The 20,052-nt window shown below is 36.7% G+C and overlaps 1 protein-coding gene across 1 annotated transcript; it reads right to left on the reverse strand.

The window, feature by feature from the left end:
- Positions 1-6,911: 6,911 nt before the first annotated feature.
- On the reverse strand, positions 6,912-15,184 carry LOC307140461 (somatomedin-B and thrombospondin type-1 domain-containing protein; the record flags this gene model as incomplete). The annotated part of the gene is made up of 5 exons (XM_079840018.1): positions 6,912-7,029; positions 9,984-10,166; positions 10,668-10,740; positions 11,233-11,424; positions 14,902-15,184. 5 exons carry the CDS (start codon positions 15,182-15,184, stop codon positions 6,912-6,914), a joined length of 849 nt encoding a protein of 282 aa, XP_079696144.1.
- Positions 15,185-20,052: the final 4,868 nt, after the last annotated feature.

A 20,052-nucleotide genomic window follows, 5' to 3' on the forward strand; every position in this document is an offset into this window, starting at 1 on the left:
CTGCCTACAACTCTTGCCCTTTTGCCTCTTCTTTAAACAAGCCTGCATTGGCGCATCGCAGGGGTAAGACGAAGCCAGAGTGGACCTGGCCTACGGTTGTTTGTGAAAAGAACAGGATTTAAGCTAAAGCTTATTTAGCACGAGGCTGAAAACTTACCAGACATTTAAGCGTAGGTGTGTATGGTAGATCAAGGGGGACAGTCCGTCACTGCCCACGTCAGCTAGCCACTGTCCAGAGCCCACCTTAAAAGTTAGCATTAGAGACATGTTATACCCTGTTTACTAGTGCACCCCTCCCCTGTCCCCTAATAAACTGGCCTTAACTGCAGTTATGGGTCTGCATACAGTATGAGTGTTTGTGTGCAAGCGTATTTGATATAGGGAGGGCTGATGGTATAATAATGTGCACGTATATAACAACCAACATTCCTGCACACAAGCTCACTATTCAAAATATATTCACATGCAGTGTGATTCTACTTTATTTTTATACAGTATAGACAAGATTCTCTGTAGAAATCTCTCACACATATTTCTTGACATATTCATCAGTATGAGAATAAATCGTCAATTGTTTCATTGGAAGAAACCAAAATCTGTTTAAATTTACCTCCCCTCGTGTTCATTTACTCGTGTCATCTTTTTGTTCTAGTATGGCAAAGCTTAAGGAGGACAGTTAACCAAAAACTGAATATTCTGTCATTGTTTAGTCTCCCACATCCTGGTGTGCATCTAACCCTAACACAAAAGAATATATAAGATATTTTAGGGGGAAAATAATTGGGGTCTAGTGTTGTTCTTACACAAACATACAGGTTTGGAACAATATGAGGGCGAGTAAATGATGACAGAATTAAAATTTTTATGTTAACTGTACCTTTAACGTTCAAAGTGTTTTTTTGTTTTTGTGTTTTTTAGAAAATGACCGCAGACACACTTTCATGTGTAATGTGTTCTAACAAAAGCCCATGTTTATGATTTCATATTAAAACTACGTAGCACATGCAGCCCGAACGGAAGCAACATTGAGAACGAATGGACAACACATACCTCGCCCTGTTATAACCAGATATTGGTAAGCGATGGAAACCTAGAATAAATCTGACAAAGAAACTACTGAAAAACTTCAGGTCAATTCATTAGATTTACCACTTTCATAGCAGTGGATGCTGTTCAAACACAAATATTTCTGAATATAAGAATAAATATATATTTCTAAAGTATTTTCTAGATGATCGTATGAAATGAGGGAGATGGTCTCATACTTTTGCATTGCCTGGGAGATGTTTATTTTAAAATATTTGATTTAATAAAAGGTTTTATGGGACCTTTTGTGTCCTCAATTGTTATTCAGGCTCAACATACAAAATGTGACCAAGATGACCACCGCTTAATCCCAAACATTTATCCTTTTTGATAGAGAGCTCTGTAATAAAGTATGTAATGCATGGCCATGTTTATCTCCAAATTTGATACAATCTCTTTACACTGCACAAACTTAATAATACCCTTGAAATATTTGATCCTTATCTCCATCCTCACCAATTTGTAACCAAACATATACAAACAGTCCAGCATGCATTCACAGGTATTTAGACTATGTCCTGAAGATGACTATATCCAGTTTCCATGGTGACCACAAGCCCTCCCTTCTAGCGCTCATATTGAATTTGAAACCCGGGATAGAGAGGGCTGAATTAAAAAACAAAACATACTCAATTTCATCTGTGTCAACAAATACCATCATTAAAAGTCACATTGTCAGAATGTACTTGTGTCTTAGAATATGTATGTGTGTGTGCATGTGTTATCTGGGGAGGGCAAAGATGATGGCTGGAAACTCTTCCTCTCCTGAGACTTGTGAGTGTATATGCTTCCATCCCTGTCTCAACGATTTTTAGCTGAGTTGAAGTGAGGTGTGAACGGAATACCAATTTTCTGCAAGGGAGCAGGAGGAGGGTGTGTATGGGAGGAGAGGAAAAACTGCAAGTGAGAGGGATCTTCCCTCTCTCCTCTATACAGAATAATTTATGAATGCAACAATATGTACTGCTTACTGTAATGATGTGGAGAGGAAGCTGCTTTTCTGAGTGATAAGGTCCCTTGCTCCACTTTTGGTCTTTTATGTGGATATTATATAATATCCATGATCTGTCGGGTGTATGATCCACATTCTATACTCTATTCATTCAGTAGATTCGTCCGGAGAGAACATAATCGCTAAAATGTGACCTTACTGAAGCCATTCAAAACTCTCTTTGCTGTATCTGTGTTAGGCTGTGCCCTGAGGTCAATGTCAACCCTGGTTTATTTTGTTTGTTTGTTTTTGTATTGATCCATGGGTGAATCTCACAAAGAAATGTCTGGGATATTTTACCCCAAAATCAAAAGAAAATTATATTTTCTTTAAAATCATATTAAGCACGTTTTCCCCATTTACAGTACCAGTCAAAGGTTTGAAAGCATTACTAGTTTTAATGTTTTTGATAGAAGTCGCTTATGCTCATTGTTTTATCAAAAATACAGGAAAAACTGTAATATTGTGAAATATTACATAATAATGGTTTTCTATTTTAATGTACTTTAAAATATCATTTATTTCTGTGGTGCAAAGCTGAATTTCATAAGCCATTTCCTCCAGTCTTCAGCCCCCCCCCCTTAAAAATTATATATTATATATATAAATATATATATTGAAAGAAGTATCTTAAGTGCATTATTTAATCAAAAATCCTTCAGAAATGCTTCAGAAATCCTTCTAATATGATTTATTATCAATGTTGTAAACAGTTGTTTAATATTTTATAACCTGTGATACTTTTTTTACAGGATTCTTTGATGAATAAAAAGTAAAAAAAATAACAGCATTAATTTAACATAGAAATATTTTGTAACAATATACACTACTGTTCAAAAGTTTTGGGTCAGTCACTTTTTTTCTTTCTTTTTTTTAAAAATAAAATAATACTTTTATTAAGCAAGGATGTGTTAAATTGATAAAAAGTGATGGTAAAGATGAATATTGTTAGAAAAGATTTCTATTTTTAATAAATGCTGGCCTTTTAAACTTTTTATTGATCAATGAATCCTGAAAAAAATTCACAGGTTCCCAAAACGTTGATAATAACTGAGTATCAAATCATCATATTAGAATGATTTCTGAAGGATCATGTGACACTGAAGAAGACTGGAGTAATGATGCTGGAAATTCAGTTTTGCATCACAGGAATAAATCATATTTTAAAGTATATTAATATAAAACCATTAAATTGTAATATTTCTGTATTTTTTATTAAATAATGCGCTTAAGATACTTCTTTCAATATATATATATTTATATTTATAATTTTTTAAGGGGGGGGGGGGTGTCAAAATTCAGAATTGACAAATTCTTACTGGCTCTTGAAATAGATTTAATTTGCGTTTTCTATTGATTTTCTGTTGAAACACAACCCAGACATGTTCTTGAGATTTTGTGAGATTCACCTCCATACAGTGTTAATTGCTCAATCAGAGATGTCAGAGATTAGCATATGTCGTTTTATTGCTGATATATGTTCTGCAGATGTCATTCTGTAACGTCCCGCCGGGAACACTTGCAGTGCAGTGTGCTTAGAGCATTAACAAACATTAGAGCCAATTATAAATGGGTGATTATTTTGGGGATATTTCTTTGACTCCAGTCTAAAAACAGTGATGACAATCAGTAATTTGAGTACAATGTCAGTGTCTTATTGGATGGTTCGATGGCATTAAAGGTGTTTTGTCTGAAATACTCACCCACACGACAGTTGCAATTCACCATGGTACATTTATAAAAATCCTTCAAATTAAGTGGTATTAAAATTTGCTCACAAACTGTGACGACCTGATGATGCTTCCAGCATCAACATGGACGCTGTTTGAAAAAAAATAAACTTTATGTTTATGCTATGTTTACAGTAACATGCATTATATAATGGGCACTTTGACTTTATTCCATTTATTTATGAGAGGGTTTGTAATGATTTGTGTAGTTCATTTAAATCAGAAAGCACAAATAAGTAACATCTTTCATTTATTTGTTTTCTTACGAAATTGTACAATAACAGTGGTAACTAGAAGTATGAAATTTAGGAAGCATTTCATGATGTAAAGGAATTACCGTAAGCAAAGCATCCATATAGAATTTCCAGGGAACTAAAAAAAGAGAGCACTGTTTACAATCCCTCCCTTCCCCTAAACCTTCTACAATGTTGTTTGTAGGTCTAAAGGCTGTTTGTTTTGTAATCTTTCTACCTGTTGACTTTCTATGCTGTTGTTTCTGTACGTGTGTTATGTTGTTCAGTGCATGTCGTACCTCTGAAGCTGTAACTTGTTCTGTATGTGACAAAAAGCCAATTCCTTGTCTTATATAGGAAAAAGAGCCAAAAATGTGTCAAAATGTCCTGAAATCTTTAGATTTCTTTGCAGTATGAAGATGAGATATCCCCCTCCCCCCCCTTGGTTGGCTGGAAATCAAATAAATGATACAGATTATTAATTTTACCTATTATTCTGTGTTGTCATTAGACTTTATACACATGAATTCAAGCCCAAAACGCATTTGGAAACTTGACTCGCACTTAAAAATGTATTTTTTTTTTTTATTCATGCATTTGAGAATTACTTCTTAAAGGAACACGCCACTATTTTTGAAAATAGGATCATTTTCCTACTCCCCTAGAGTTAAACATTTGAGTTTTACCGTTTTTGAATGGCGGTAGCACTTTTAGCATAGCTTAGCATAGATCATTGAATCTGATTAGACCATTAGAATCTCGCTCAAAAATGACCAAAGGGTTTCAATATTTTTCCTATTTAAAACTTGACTCTTCTGTAGTTACATCGTGTACTAAGACCGACGGAAAATGAAAAGTTGTGATTTTCTAGGCAGATATGGCTAGGAACTATACTCTCATTCCTGCGCAATATTAACTAGCGCTAGCCTGACAAGCCAGACCCACATCAAGATGTTGGGTCTGGGAGCTCACCATTGGCAGGGCTCAATCCGAGGGGCGGGATAAACGGTTGTCTTTCAAATTCCCTCAGCACACAATTGGGGAGCGCTACAACCAACCAGAGCAACAAAGAAGGTGAAGCAGAGCTAGTTGATAGATTAAACTTTTGCTGTATCCGGTCGGCGAAACTCAGAACACATCTTCTTTTCTTAAGAATGACTTCAGTGCCGTTCTTTGTTCTTTCCTCAAAGAAAAGCTTAACTCCAAGTCTTCCAGAGTCGCGGCCAAAGCCGATTCGAAAGACTGCTGTTCGCCAGCTTCTTTGTTTACGAATAGCACGTGGAACCGTCATTATGTTAAAGGCCCACTGAAGTGCCTTGAAACGCGCATCATTATTTAATGTTTTAACGTAATTTCCCCTGAAATGGCTCCAGCTGTTAGCAGCTCCTCCCCTTTTTTGAAACAGCCAATAGCGTTTCGTTAATACCAGTTTGACTAGAGCCTTTCTGTTCTGGTAAAGCCAGTTTCCTCCTAATCTCTAACCGTTTATCATCATAATCTCATCCATATCGCTTTGAAATACAGCCTTCTGTGCAGAATTTAAATGGGTCCGATATGTTTTGTTGTCTGCGCCGACTCGCGCATATGATCCGAGCTGCGCTCTCATGTCTGTAGTCAACGGCTCTGGTCTAGACTATGTGTGTGCGTTGCGGCGGTGCACGTGAAAGTAACCTGAAACCAGACTTCAATCGCCTCAACTGAAAGACTATTTACACTGTCTGAATCATTTCCTATCGCATGTATAGTGCGCTATGTGCCGTTCACCATGTAGAAAATAGTACATGTGTGAACAGCTGACCGATTTCAGACGCAGCTTCAGCATCTAATTATAGTGTAGGGGACGGGCGCTTCAGATTCTAGAGTGCATTTGATTGGACAGAAGATGTGATGAGAAGATGAAGTCTGCGATGATGTCATCAAAATCTATGATCCATTTTAACGGAAGTGAGAGACTGTAAGTTTTGAATGCTTATATCTCCTAAATGCGAATTTTGTCATTGTTTTGGAACACACCAGCTTATTCATAACCTTAAGGCTAACATAGTCATACTAAAAGCTAAAAAACTTCAATTTTGATTTCAGGGGGCCTTTAAGCCCGTCCACCAACTCTATACATGATGTGATTGGCCTGAACAGAGTTTGTTTTTTCCAGCTCGCAAGCCAACGGAGAGTTGCTAGACGACTTTGGCTGCAAATTATATTTGCTGCCACTAGGGTGCGTCAATATCTCTAGGCTAAACTAGCGCATGAAAATAGGTCAACTTCCGTCAACATAACCAACGTGACAACTTGCTTGCACAGGGAGCGTGCTGGGGACTATTTTCAGGCGCTGTGTAATATCATTGGGCCGCTGCACACATGGTACGGCAGCAAAGTTCCTTGATTATTACGCAAGAATGAGAGTATAGTTCCTAGCCTTATCAGTCTAGAAAATAACAACTTTTCATTTTCCGTCGGTCTTAGTACACGATGTAACTACAGAAGAGTCAAGTTTTAAATAGGAAAAACATAGAAACTCTTTGGTCATTTTTGAGCGAGATGCTAACGGTCTAATCAGATTCAATGACCTATGCTAAGCTATGCTAAAAGTGCTACCGCCAGACCCGGAGATCGGCTGAATGGATTCGAAAACGGTAAAACTCAACTGTTTAACTCTAGGGGAGTTGGAACACGTGTTCCTTTAAAATGCATTATTTCTACTTAATCATAATATAATGAGCGTAAGCATTAGTAAGTACTTTTATGAGCAAATGTCAATGATCTGTGACTAATATTGAAAACGTACTGTAATCAACTGTAGACAAGCCTGGAGCTGGTTTAAGTTACCCAAATGCTCTGCACATTCTACCATGTGAGGTTGAAGTGTGTGAGTTAGATGAAGAGAAAACTGTGTACAGTGGGACAGGAACAGGAGTCTCGTCGACGGACTCGTCTCCACACCCCTCTGCACTGAGTATTCCCCACGGCCTGCCACTGCAGAGACAGCCTCCTGAGAGTGAGAGAGTGAGAATGTGATGGAAAGAGATGATAGAGGAAGACAGATAGAATCATGGGTATCGTCCTGGCTGATGTCCTTGAGCTAGGTTAAGAGTTTCAACCCTACCTAATGGATAAGGCTTGCTTTTTATGTGTTGGTTAGAAATACTATATAAAAAAGGAGCCCTGCATCATTAGGGTTTTAAATGTAGACTAGATTAAATAGGCAATTGCTCTCTTTTTATTAAAAAAACATAAGGCTCTAGAGTGCTCCAAATGAGTGCACACGCCTGTTAAACCAGTACAGGATGTTTTATTCACAAGCACTTGCATATTTAAAGATGTCTCATGGTTCCCTCTAGTGGCCGAGATCTAGTCTCGAGCTTGAGCTTGTCACGATCATTTTTTTATTTTTATCATTTTTATCACATTATGATTTACAGTTAGAACTTTACAGCTCAAGTAATACTTTTTATTCAGCATTGATGCATTCAATTGATCAAAAGTGACAGTAAAGAGGTCAATGACATGATGCGCATATTTTTGTTTCCAAGTGCATTATTTCCTTTTAAAATAAATAGATAAATTCATGACATATATCACTTTATTCTATAAAACAAATTTACTTTGAATGCATTTTTAGTACTTTTAAATAACACATATTATTTTATGTTTTGTTATCTTAAACCCCCAAAACGTCAGGTGGTGCAACTGGCCTAACAAATGAACAGTTTAAGAAAACGTAATAATAAAAAAATGTAAAACTAAATACTATGGCATCCTTTTAGGGTTGAAACCTTTCATGTAAATATCAGTAGTTTTAAAGCTGTTGAGATAACTGAAAAACTTTTGTCCAGCAAATTGTATATTGTCAAATGTCAGGGTGGCACAACTGCAAACATGTCTCTTTTAATATGAATCGACAAGGTAATGACAGTAAATATGATAATGCATTTAATGCTATTCGGTTGTACCACCTGACATAAAAAGTAAAAAAAATGATTTTAAACACTTTGAAATGCTATTTAACAACTGAAACTTGTTTAAATGCATTGTTCATGACTCAAAGATATGCATTACAGACTGGGTTTTTTTATCAATGACCCTAAAAAGGTGTTGATACACGGGGCAACTTTTTGAGCAATGTTGCCATCAACGGTGCAACCAGGTGAGACACAGGGCAACTAATTAGGGCAATGGACTAGTTCTCTTAAGGTGATACATCGCTCGGCAACATTGCTCAAAAAGTGTATCATCACCTTTATAATGTTACAAAATATTTTTTTTTACTTAAAGAAATCCTGAAAAATTGTATCAGTTTCCACAAAAATATTGGATAATGAATAATGAAGTAATGGCAGCTTTGTCATCAAAGGAATAAATTACATTTTAAAATATATTAAAATAGAAAATAGCTATTTTAAATTGTAATAATATTTCACTATATAACTGTTTTACTGTAGTTTTGATTTTATAAAAATGCAGCTTTGGTGAGAGACTTCTTTCAAAAACTTTTGAAAAAATCTTACTGAATGCAAACTTTTGAACGATAGTGTACATTAATTGTTCCATTCAAAATTGTGTGTTCGAGTTGTAAATTGTCTAAAGTTAAACCCCCCATTTTGTCTGGCTATCACTAGACCAAGCTCAATTTAAGATTGAACATTGGTCTGGGGAGTCTGCTGTGTATTTTCTACTGCACAAGAGGCGTGATAAACGAGCATAAATTAAATGACACTGTATGCAATTGGATAGTCCTTCAACCAATCAGACCACAAGAGGCGTGATCAACGGGCAACGACCCATCGCTTCTCTATCCGTCATCGTGTTAAACACGCCAATAGCGAGTCTGTGATTGGTTCCCGCAAAAATGTAACAGAAGCAGTAGAAATGAATGTACAGGTATCCAGACAGCGAAATCAAATCGCCGGCAGATTCTGTGGGTGTTTTTTCTCTCTCTCTCTATGAGAAGATTTATTTGATCACTCTAGTCACGTGGCTATACTTTTGAAATATGTGTATTTTAACATTTATTCCAATGATTATTGTTTGTTATAGGCCTGGTTTTACAGACAGGGCTTAGATTAAGCCAGGATTAGGCTTTAGTTCAATTAGGACATTCAAGTAGCTTTTATAAACATGCCTTGGAAAAAAACATTACAGGTGTGTATCTTGAGACAAAACAATGGCTCTGACATATTTTAAGATATGCCAGTGCAAGTTACTTTCAGTTAAAAATACATCTGGGACTAGGTTTAAGCCTTGTCTGTGAATCCAGGGGATAAACTATGGGGTGCGTCTATATTATTGTGCTTAAAGCCACAATATGTAATTTTTCACTGCTAGAGGTCGCAAAGGTGTAGTTTGATGACGCCTTGATTTTGCGGAGCTTTTATTATACTGTAGCAACAACTTCCGCTTCGTCCATTCATGCGCATGTGGGGTAACGCAGCACTGTTTTATCATATTAGATACATTTGAGTGTGTTGAAAGTCATGTTATAATGCAACACTGTGCGTCGGCGGCGACTGTGAGACACTTGTTACACACTGCAGTAAACTAGATCGATATTAGGCATGGTAAAACATCGTACTCGCTAATAAGACTAACTGTGTCGAGCTACATAACAATGATTTGTTTTCTGTCGATGAATGTCTCCACACAGTTGCTCACCTGTCTAATAAAACACATAATATATTAAAGCGTCTTTGGTGTTTCCATGGTTACGGAAATTGAGGGTAACACGGACATGATGTCATTGATATGCAACGCTTATTTCTCTAGATTTAAACATTCTTGGAAACATTTGGGATAATGTAAGTACACAAGTCAACAAAATATATGTTCTAGTAACTGTTCTAGTGATTGTTGAATATTTTAATCCAAAAATCTTACATATTGTGCTTTAAATTGTATTGAGCCTAGAATTTAAAAAAAATATATGTATCCAGGTCTTTCTCCTCTTACCTGTCCTGTCCCATGTTCTCCCCGTCCCCGGAGCAGTAGCGTTGGCCCTGAGCCAGTGCTGGTGGCTGGCACTCCACACACACCTGATGCCCCTCCTTTAGGTACCGCATCCAAAGCGTGTGTGGACTGAAGCTGTGTTGACAACCCGCCGTCAAGGACGTGAGTTCAAACTCCACACAGTAACTGAGGTGTGCACATACAGACACACATTACTTACATATACACACTACCGTTCAAATGTTTGGGGTCATTTTTTTTAATGGATATTTCCATTCAGCAAGGATACAATATATATGCATATTACAAACATTTCTGATGGATCATGTGACTGAAGATTGGAATAGTAGCTACTGAAAATTCGGCTTTGACATCAAAAGAATAAATTACATTTTAAAATATATTTAAAATATATTCAAATAGAAAACATGATACATTGTATTAATATTTCACAACATTACTGTTTTGATCAAATAAATGCAGCCTTGGTGAGCATGAGAGACGTTTGAACATAACTGAACTTATCAAAGAAAAGGTGCTACAATGGTACATCATAATAAACAAATAAATATGTAATTTTATTGTGGTGGTTTATGAGATCTACGATATGTACCATGGTACATTTAAATAAAATCTATACCACCATGCAACTTCTTTTTACAATTTAGTGTTACTGTCAGATCTTACCCTGTGATATTGTCAAAAATCTCCCTCTTTTTTCGTGCATTTCCATAGCCACCTGTGGTGATGAGAGCTGGGACTGTAAAATAATGAGAAGGAGATTATGGAAGAGAGATTTCAATGCATATGTGCCCCCACATTTCACCTGCAGTCTCATAAGAAGGTACAACTCATTTTCATTCATGCACTTTATGGTTGTTCAGGGTAAAAGGTGGCATTTTGATTGTTGCTTCAATGCTTACAGCATATGAACTGACGATGATGATTACAGTTCATCATTTGATTACAGTGAGAAGCAGGCTGTGTAGCCTACTGATAATACGATTATACAAAATAAATATTCTAGATTAATGGGATGTAATGTGTACTTTGAAGTCCATCCAAGAACAACAATTCAATGGAAAAATAATGGCTCTATAAATCATTTTAAATGCATTGATGTGACTACCAGTTGCTTTTATTATGGATCTAATGGGTTGACCTCAGACCTAAGATATTATCTACAGTTGATTGTTAAATTTGACATTTGTGTTGAAGGATGGATACTTCACAGAGCTACAGATGACCATACCCAGTGATTGCAGGCAGGGACCGTGCTGATCATGGTATTCTGCGCAGCCTGCGGTCTGATGTAGAGAGGGACAGGGTTCGCCTCCATTACGTGCTTCCTGAATCACCTGCCTCCACCTGGTGCGAAGTGTGGGTTTACACGGCTCCAGACAGCCAGACCACACGCTCCATTCGCTCACCACACAGGATATGGCTGAAACACACACACACACACACAAACACACAGTGAAGGAGTCAGATTCTCAGCTAACAAAAAATATATTCTTAGAACGTTTTGCTAGCGTTCCCATTAAAGGATTAGTTCGCTTTAAAATGAAAATTAGCCCATGATTTACTCCCCCCTCAAGCCATCCAAGGGGTATATGACATACTTCTTTTTGATGAATACAATCAGAGTTATATTAATAAATATCCTGACGCTTCCATGCTTTATAATGGCAGTGTTGGGGTCCATTGAGTTTGAAGCCCAAAAGAGTGCATCCATCCATCATAAACGTCCTCCACATGGCTCCGGGGGGTTAATAAAGACCTTCTGAAGTGGACTGATGGGGTTTTGTAAGAAAAATATCCATATTTGAGACTTTAAGTAAAATATCTAGCTTCCGGTGGACCGCCTTCCGTTTTCAACTTACGAAGAAAGTGTAACCCCTCTCGCAGTTCAAAGCGCTTACACTTCATCCGACGCCATGTGTCACGCCAGTAACGTTTTTTTTTGTAATTTGAATACGTAAGGCGGTCAGGATATTTATTAATATAACTCTGATTATATTCGCCTGAAAGAAGAATGTCATATACACCTAGGATGGTTTGAGAATGAGTAAATCATGGAGTTATTTTAAAGTGTTACTACTCTTTTAAGTAATGAAATCTTTCAAAACGTCCAGTTTTTAAAAAGCTTTTTTTTGGGTTATATGAATGTTAAAGGAACATTCCATCAAATAATTTTGCCAACATTATGGGAACATTACTTTTGAATGTTCTATGAATGCTCAGTAGTAACAAGTAGTAACCAAATAAAACATTTCAGGAAAAAAATGTTCCATGAATAATGTATAAATAACGTTTTTAACTTTTTTTAAGATAACTTTGAACAAACATTCTAATGTTACTGGAGGAACATTTGTTCATAACTTCGAGAGAACCTTGCCATAACATTAGGAACGTTCTGAAAATGTTCCGTTTTAGCAGGGATAAAAAGCATAAAAAGCTAAAAAAAAAAAAAACTTTTCATTAATGAAACATTCCATTTTATAATTTCGCTAACATTATGGGAATGTTACTTTTGAATGTTCTCTGAAACATTGTTTTGTTTTTGTGATCATGCTTTGAGAACATTATTAAAGACCATGCAGATAACTTACAACAAACGTTCTATTAATGTTACTGGAAGAACCAAGCGGCAACCTCCCCCAGTTTCTCTTGAAGCCAATACGCAAGTGACTTAAACTGAAATTCATCGACTGGCCACTAGAGAAAGGCTCCAAAAGGGAGCAGAATCTCATTGAGCTCCATGTTAAAATGGCCAACTTTACAGCAGAAAAAAAAAATGTTTACAGCCTGGTACAAAATGTGGTTTTGGTCTATAAGGCTAATTTTGCCTTTCATGACAACTGTGAGGAGGGTGAATTTTTTTATAACTCATTCGTTTACATATATAAAGCCTTAAAGTTCTGCATAATTAAGGGTGTGGCCACTTTGAGTGACAGGTGGATAGCCGTTTATATGCTGTCTGTTAGCCATCACGTCACCTCAGCTCCGCCCACTCCGCCGACTCTTTGCCCATTTTCTATTATCCGGGAGTGACGCACGATAACGCGCTGCCAAGATGGCAACGGCCAGCTCGATCCTACTTTACGCTTCAGAACTGCTTTTCAGAATCCTATGGGTGACGTCATGGACACTACGTCCATATTTTTTTACAGTCTATGGGAAGAACATTTGTTCATAAATTTGAGAGAACCTTACCAGAATGTTGGGGAGGTTCTGAGAATGTTCCCTATTATAGCAAGGTTAAAAAGCAATGATAAACGTAATAAGCAGCAGCAGCAACAGAAATATATTAAAGGGGCATATCATACATTTTACTTTCTTCACTCAAATCCGCTTGTAATATTAGTAACGTGTTTTTTTTTCCTCCAAAAAAAGTGTTAAATCCTAGCTAAAAAAGAACCAAGTTCCAAGAACATTTTGCTAATGTTCCCATTAAGTTAATTCATTTTAGTTCCCAATGCCCAGTTTTTTTAAATGTTTAAAAAAAAAAAAAAAATCTTGGTTTTGCACTCATTAAGGAAATATTCCATTTTATAATTATGCAAACATTACGGGAACGTTACTTTTGAATGTACTCTGAAAATTCTGAAAGGAGTAGTAACATTTAACAAATGTTAGACAAACGTTGTCCAACTTAAATGTTTCTGAAAAATACGTTGTTTTTGTGATCATATTTTGAGAACATTATTAAAAGACCATGCAGATAACTTACAACAAGTTACTGGAAGAACATTTGTTCATAAATTTAAGAGAACTTTTCTTGAACGTTGGCCAAAGTTCTGAGAATGTTCCCTGTTAGCTAGGATGACCCTTTTCCACCCTCCCTCTGAAACCTAAATCTATGCAGGCTGTTGTTGTTGCTGTGCCTTTAAGGCTTCTTTGCATGTGAAATGAGGTTTACTGTCTCCAGTGTAGTTTTTAACTGAACCATCACACATTACATTGTGACAGGATCACAAAACAATCTGCACTAAAAGAAGTTTGAAAGCTTTTTCCAACCCTCCAGTGTTTTATATAATAAAAAAGCTTTAAAGCACTACAGTGACTAGTTTCCAAAAAAAAAAAAAATATTTTGTAACATAAAGCATAAAGTAACATAACTTAAAGTAAGATTTTTCATTTTTTGAAAGAAATGAACACTTTTATTTGGCAAAAATACATTGAATCGATCAAAAATGACAGTTAAGATATTTATACTGTTACAAAAGATTTCTGAAAACTCATTTCTTCCGTGAGCACTTAACCTCATCTTAAAAAAAAAAATCCTCCATTTCCTCCCTATTCTAGCTTGTGCTGCTCTGGGTAATGTCCAAAACGTAGTATTTCAGGCACTGTGTTTTTTTCGCCTCTTCATGACGGATTGCTTCCTGTATTACTCAGTTGTTAGTGGCTTTGGATAAAAGCGTCTGCTAAATGAATAAATGTAAATGTTCTTTTTTTTTCCATTTAGCACTCCAAAGCGACTTACAACTGAGTTATACAGGAAGCAATCCGTCATCCCAAGTAATACAGGAAGAATCCTCAGAAAACAATGACATGAAATGTTTCTTGAGCACCAAATCAGCATATTAGAATGATTTCTGAAAAATCATTTGATATATTAAAAAAGAAAACCGCTCTTTTAATATTTTTTATCGAATAAATGCAGCCTCCGTGAGCATAAGACTTTAAAAATATTCAAAATCGTACCGACTTCACGTTTCTAAACGTCTATATATGATGCATAAAAAAATATTGTACACGATATTTTATATTTATATAAAATGTTTAACCTTGATGTTAAAAAAAGGTCAAGAAGCGGTGGATAAAATCTGGCCTCCAGTACAGACACGGCCTAGTAACCTGAATCTGTTTGATCATTTTAATACAAGGCGTCTGAAAAAGATGAAATTCTAGAAACCTGGACAAGCAAGGTCATAGTCGTGACAACAGTCCAATGTCGTCTTGCATGCCTGGTCGCAGTAACATTCCCCATAGGAGCGATCTTTCCTCCAGTCTTCAGTAATACATGACTGGTTTTGTCCAAAGCAACACAGTCCCGTATCCTGACAACCTCCTTCGCTCTGGGACACCAGTGTTACCAGCAGAGCGAGGTAGAAAAGCCTCCACGAGCGTCTGGAGCCGCACGCTGACATGATAATGAGCAGCCTGAATATGTCGCTCCCCTCATCTGAGGAACTCATGCATGTAATTGACTTCTTGCTGCACTTCTGATCTGCAGCGTGACATTTCCTCAGCCTGTTTTAGATGGCATACTTTGCTCAGTCAGAGGTTTTTGGGTTTTCCACTTAAGGTGTGTTAAACTCATTACAAAGTCTCTTGAGTATACGCACATCTTCAAAAATCGCAGCAAAGTTAGAGGATTAATTCATCTAAAAGTCATGATTTACATGCCATTTTAAACCCACATGGCTGAGTTTCTTCTGACTTTGAAGAACGTACTGATCTTTCTTTACGCAGTTATAATGAATGGAGACTTCAAAATTAATGGCCTGCATAAATGATGGCAGGTAATGCATGACCTAATACATTTATTTGCATTTAGCCAATACCATTGGTATTAGTTCTAGCATATACAGTAGTTGGTTTTGATTCTGGGTTTGAGGACTCAATGTTTCCTTAGCTTGCCCATTGATGCTGAAACACGTGAAAAGGGAGGATTAAATTAATTCCTGTAGCTAGAAGCTATTCATGCAGAAAGAACAATACCATAGGCACTGCTGTAATGTAGGGCCTCATATATACACATTCCCATGACTCGTATGCAAAGAGAGAGAAAGAGGGACTTAAAAGTTATGCGAGGTAAATGGGCACATGCAAGTGGATATGATGTGTGTGTAAAAATAAATGGAGCTTTGATATTGTGAAAGTTTGCATGTATACACGTACATTTATAGAGTTCCACTGGACTTTTTGGCATTTTTTGTCTGAAGTATAATTCATTTATAGTCTATGTCCTTATACTTTAATTGTGCCTCATTTAGAGTAAAAAATGTCCTTACACTCAAAAATGCTGTTATGTTAAAATTAGTTTTGACCAGTGTTGGGAAACTAAATAGCATTAAATAAAGCATTATAATATTGTGTTCCTCCTAACTAATTGCATTACTTACTTTTTGTGGACAAAGTAATGTTATGTTACTTTTACACAACTTTGCTTGTTTGTTTTTTAGTAACAAAAAAGTCATAATTTTGGCAAATGTAAAGGCCCTTTCACACCATGGGCACTATTTTAATGCTCTGAGCGCATGTTCTGAAGCGCATGGCGCAGGTGCACTTAGGGCGTGTCTGAATCCACTTTTGTTAGTTTAACGATGGGGAAAAAAACGGTCGGCGTACAAGGCACATGGTCCAAAAGGGTTGTACCTGGTCTCTTAATGAGTCATGGGTGTGTTTTGGGCGTAACGTGCAATCTCCCATTCCCTTTAAAAGCCAGTTGCGCTTGCACCATGGCGGATTCGCTATTTACATGGCGGAATTTGCGAGTGGAAAGACAAAACGCTTCTCCAGAGAGGAATCCTTTTATTTTTAATATTGAAAAATATTTGTGTGCTGCTGCGCATCCCTGTGTGTGTAACAGGCAGAGTGTACGCGCTTTGTGCACCCGCCTATAGGCGAGTATTACTAAAGCGCCCTTTAAATAACAAAAAATACTGCACCATTGACTTTAGACCAGGTTTTTGTTGGTCAGTGGCGCAGTCGATTTCAGTTGCCTCAAAATAACAATGCGCCTGAACACACCTGGTTTTCAGACCAGCACGCCCATGGGTGAACAGATGGACACGAGTATTTACTATTTAAACAACGTGGAGCTGGACGTGAAAATGATAAATGCGTCGGAATGAAACTAACAAAAAACACTTCACGCGCCTGCCGTCACATTGTGCCGGGTGTATGATAGAGCCCCTAAAGTGCAAATAACGTGAAATTAGGTCTGTAAGGATTTGACCAAAAATAAAAATCTCAATTAATTGAACATTTTACCTCGATTACGAGTAATGAATGAATTTTTTTTTTTGCTTTCCTTTTTTTGTCCTCATAGTTCACTGATAAGGTTTGTACTGTAAATATTTTCTACTATTAAAGGTGGGATATTTTTTTCTAATGAAAAAGTGCATTTCTTTGTGATTTTAAAATACTTGAAGGAAACTGCTCACTTTCAGCAGTTATTGTCTATGGGGCAGATTTCAGCTTGTTGTATAAATAAATTAGCACAGTAGGCCTACATTTCATTTATTTGAAATCATTAACGAGAGAGTGATTGTGTGTGAATTAGTAATACGTCTCTATTAATTATGAAGCTGTGGTTTGTACTTACTTCAAAAGGTATTAAAATCTATGCAATAACGGTTTGAGTTTCTAAGCTACTTCAGTAGTTCACAGCGCGGTGTTGACAATGAGCTTCTGCGCTCCTCTCTGCGCGCGATCTTCATGTGATGTGCGAGCTACTGCCTGTGAGTGTTCGTGTGTCACAATATATCAGGCATTAGTTCAACATAACACACATCTGATGGACTAAAATCGCTTCAATGTTCAAACTGGCAGGCCTTAAAACATACAAATGACAAAGCTTTGTGGGGACGCAAGTGAACGTGATCTGGCTTCGGGGCTTGTGCGCGCCATCTCTGTGTGTGTATCAGCGCATATAAGAACGGCGGTTAACTTACCTGTATAAACTGTGTAAAACATGCAATTACCATAGTAATTCTGAGCATCTATAAACAAAGATAACTGCTCCTGAGTCCTGCATCTTTCCGTGTGCCTGCAAACTGCACTTGATGTGACTGACGGGGCGGAGTCACGTGACTAAAACCGAAATAACCGACATGGGAAAATTACGTCGGTTAGAGGTTCTAAATTTTTGGTTTCGATTAGTTTTCGAATCATCGTCCAGCCCTACGTGAAATAATGCAAATGCACGCCTGTACAGTAGAGGGCACAGCTCAAACAAACCTTTCAGCTGTGCTGCCATTCTGGATTGCAGAAGAATAGGACGCAGGAGAAATTTAGCAATAATATCAAGGGGGTAATCCAGCCCCCGGAAAGCGTACCTTCCATAGGGGCAGCCATTGCTAACCAAGCCATCACCTGCTGTTAGCATCCCATTGACTCCCATTCATTTTGGCCTTACAGCGAATATCTTTACATCTGAGGCGTTTAAAGACTCCATTTGTCCATTGTTAATTTCTAAACAAACACGACAATATATAAAATGCTCCATTACCTTGTATCTTACACTATCGCCCCGTAGAAGCCGTTTTGGTAAAAAATAGGCTAACGATTGCATCATAACTATTTTTCTCAGTGAAGTCTATGGGGTCGCTGTGTCCATTTCTTTTACTGTCTATGAATAATATAGCAATAAAAAATGTGGATTATCTAAAGTAATTTTTGCTTATTAGTATGGTTGAATTGGATCATCAAAGGCCAGCAGCAAAGACAAAGATGAATAAAATGAGATTAAATACATCAAGTATATTTGTCTTATTTAACATATTTAATTATTGCATGTTTGCGTAATATTCTTAGTTAGCATTTCACTGTTTTTATTCATTTTGAGGAATACTGAATCTGTTTTTGTGCAAGTGAGATGAGAAAATGCATACTCACATTTAGTCTAGAACAACAATAACCATCATGCTCACACACAACGACTCAGCATTTACGATTTCTCTCTACAGGGAGACAGGAGAGCGGTCAGTCAATAAATGGGAAAACAAAGTAACTTGCGTTACTTATTTTTTTCAAAGTTGTATTTTGTTGTAAATTTAAATATAATGCGTTACTTTATAGATAATTGAAAAAGTAATCTGATTACATTACTCACGTTACTTTTAATGCATTACCCACACACTGGTTTTGACTATTAAACATTTTCTATGTGATGTACATACAGTATGTGTGTTAATGTGACTTAAACATGCAAAATATTCAAATAAATACTAATTTGACATTTGTGGGTTTGAAAAGCGAGGTTAAGATTTAAAGCATGCAATGCTGGTGGAGACCTTTGATCCATCCAGGATGACTACAGAGCTTTGTCCATAACTAAACAAGACTAACTCTGTTCAAAACGTGAAAGTATTGCCTTACAAAAGCATAATCAACACAGATTAATGCTACATGCACACATAATCTCCTTACAGCGCAAACCCTTCCATAGTCGCACATGATTCCACTCTTTAAATGATAAAAGAAGAGTTGGTCCCTAAAATGTAACTATTTTTGTCCAAAGTCACAAAAGGCTATGACAAATAGATCAGTTGTGGTTTTCAATTGTCCACAGTAGATTGTTTTTGTGGTTCAGGAAACTCAATAATGCTCCATTATGTTTTAGTGTCTTTTTCAGCATACAGTATCACATCATCAACAATAATATTGTGGCACTGCTGGTTACCCAGCATCCTTTGCAGCTCAAGTCAAATTTAGTGAGTTTAATTTGATTAGTTAGGACTATAAATGTGTGTGAAAGGGGGTATTTGAATAAGGTTTACGTTTTGATCTAATATTGCAATATATTACCATTGCTGAGATTAAGAGTAAATTCAAGCTAGTAATTGCTATAGATTGATAGAAGCTGAACAGCACCACATTTATCTGCTTTAACATATTCCGAATCAGATTATTTTCATTATAGCTATTTCATAATTGTATAGTGGTGTACACAAATTCCGTACAGTACACCCCGATGAATTATTACTCCAGTAAAAGTATTCCTTCTAAAATTAACGTTCAGAGAACATTCAAAAATAACATTTTCCTAATGGAAAAGTTAGCAAAACGTTCTTAAAATATATTTTTGTTAGCTCAAGGACATTTTCAAAGATTTTGCTTGTTGGAAGACTTTTCCGAGATACTTTGCGTCCTCTCGCAAAACCTTTGCGTTTTCTTACAAAAATTTGTGAAGGAAAAACTATATTTAATTGCATTTAGCATGACCATATCTTGGGCACCGTACTGCCTTACAGTAGGCCAGCAAAAGTAGTTTAATAGAGGTATTTCCTCCTAATCCTGAGGAGGAGAGTATTTAAACAGCTGAGGGAAAGGCATG

The sequence above is a fragment of the Gobio gobio genome, assembly GCF_949357685.1.
Source record: "Gobio gobio genome assembly, chromosome: 17".
Classification (NCBI taxonomy): Eukaryota; Metazoa; Chordata; class Actinopteri; order Cypriniformes; family Gobionidae; genus Gobio; species Gobio gobio.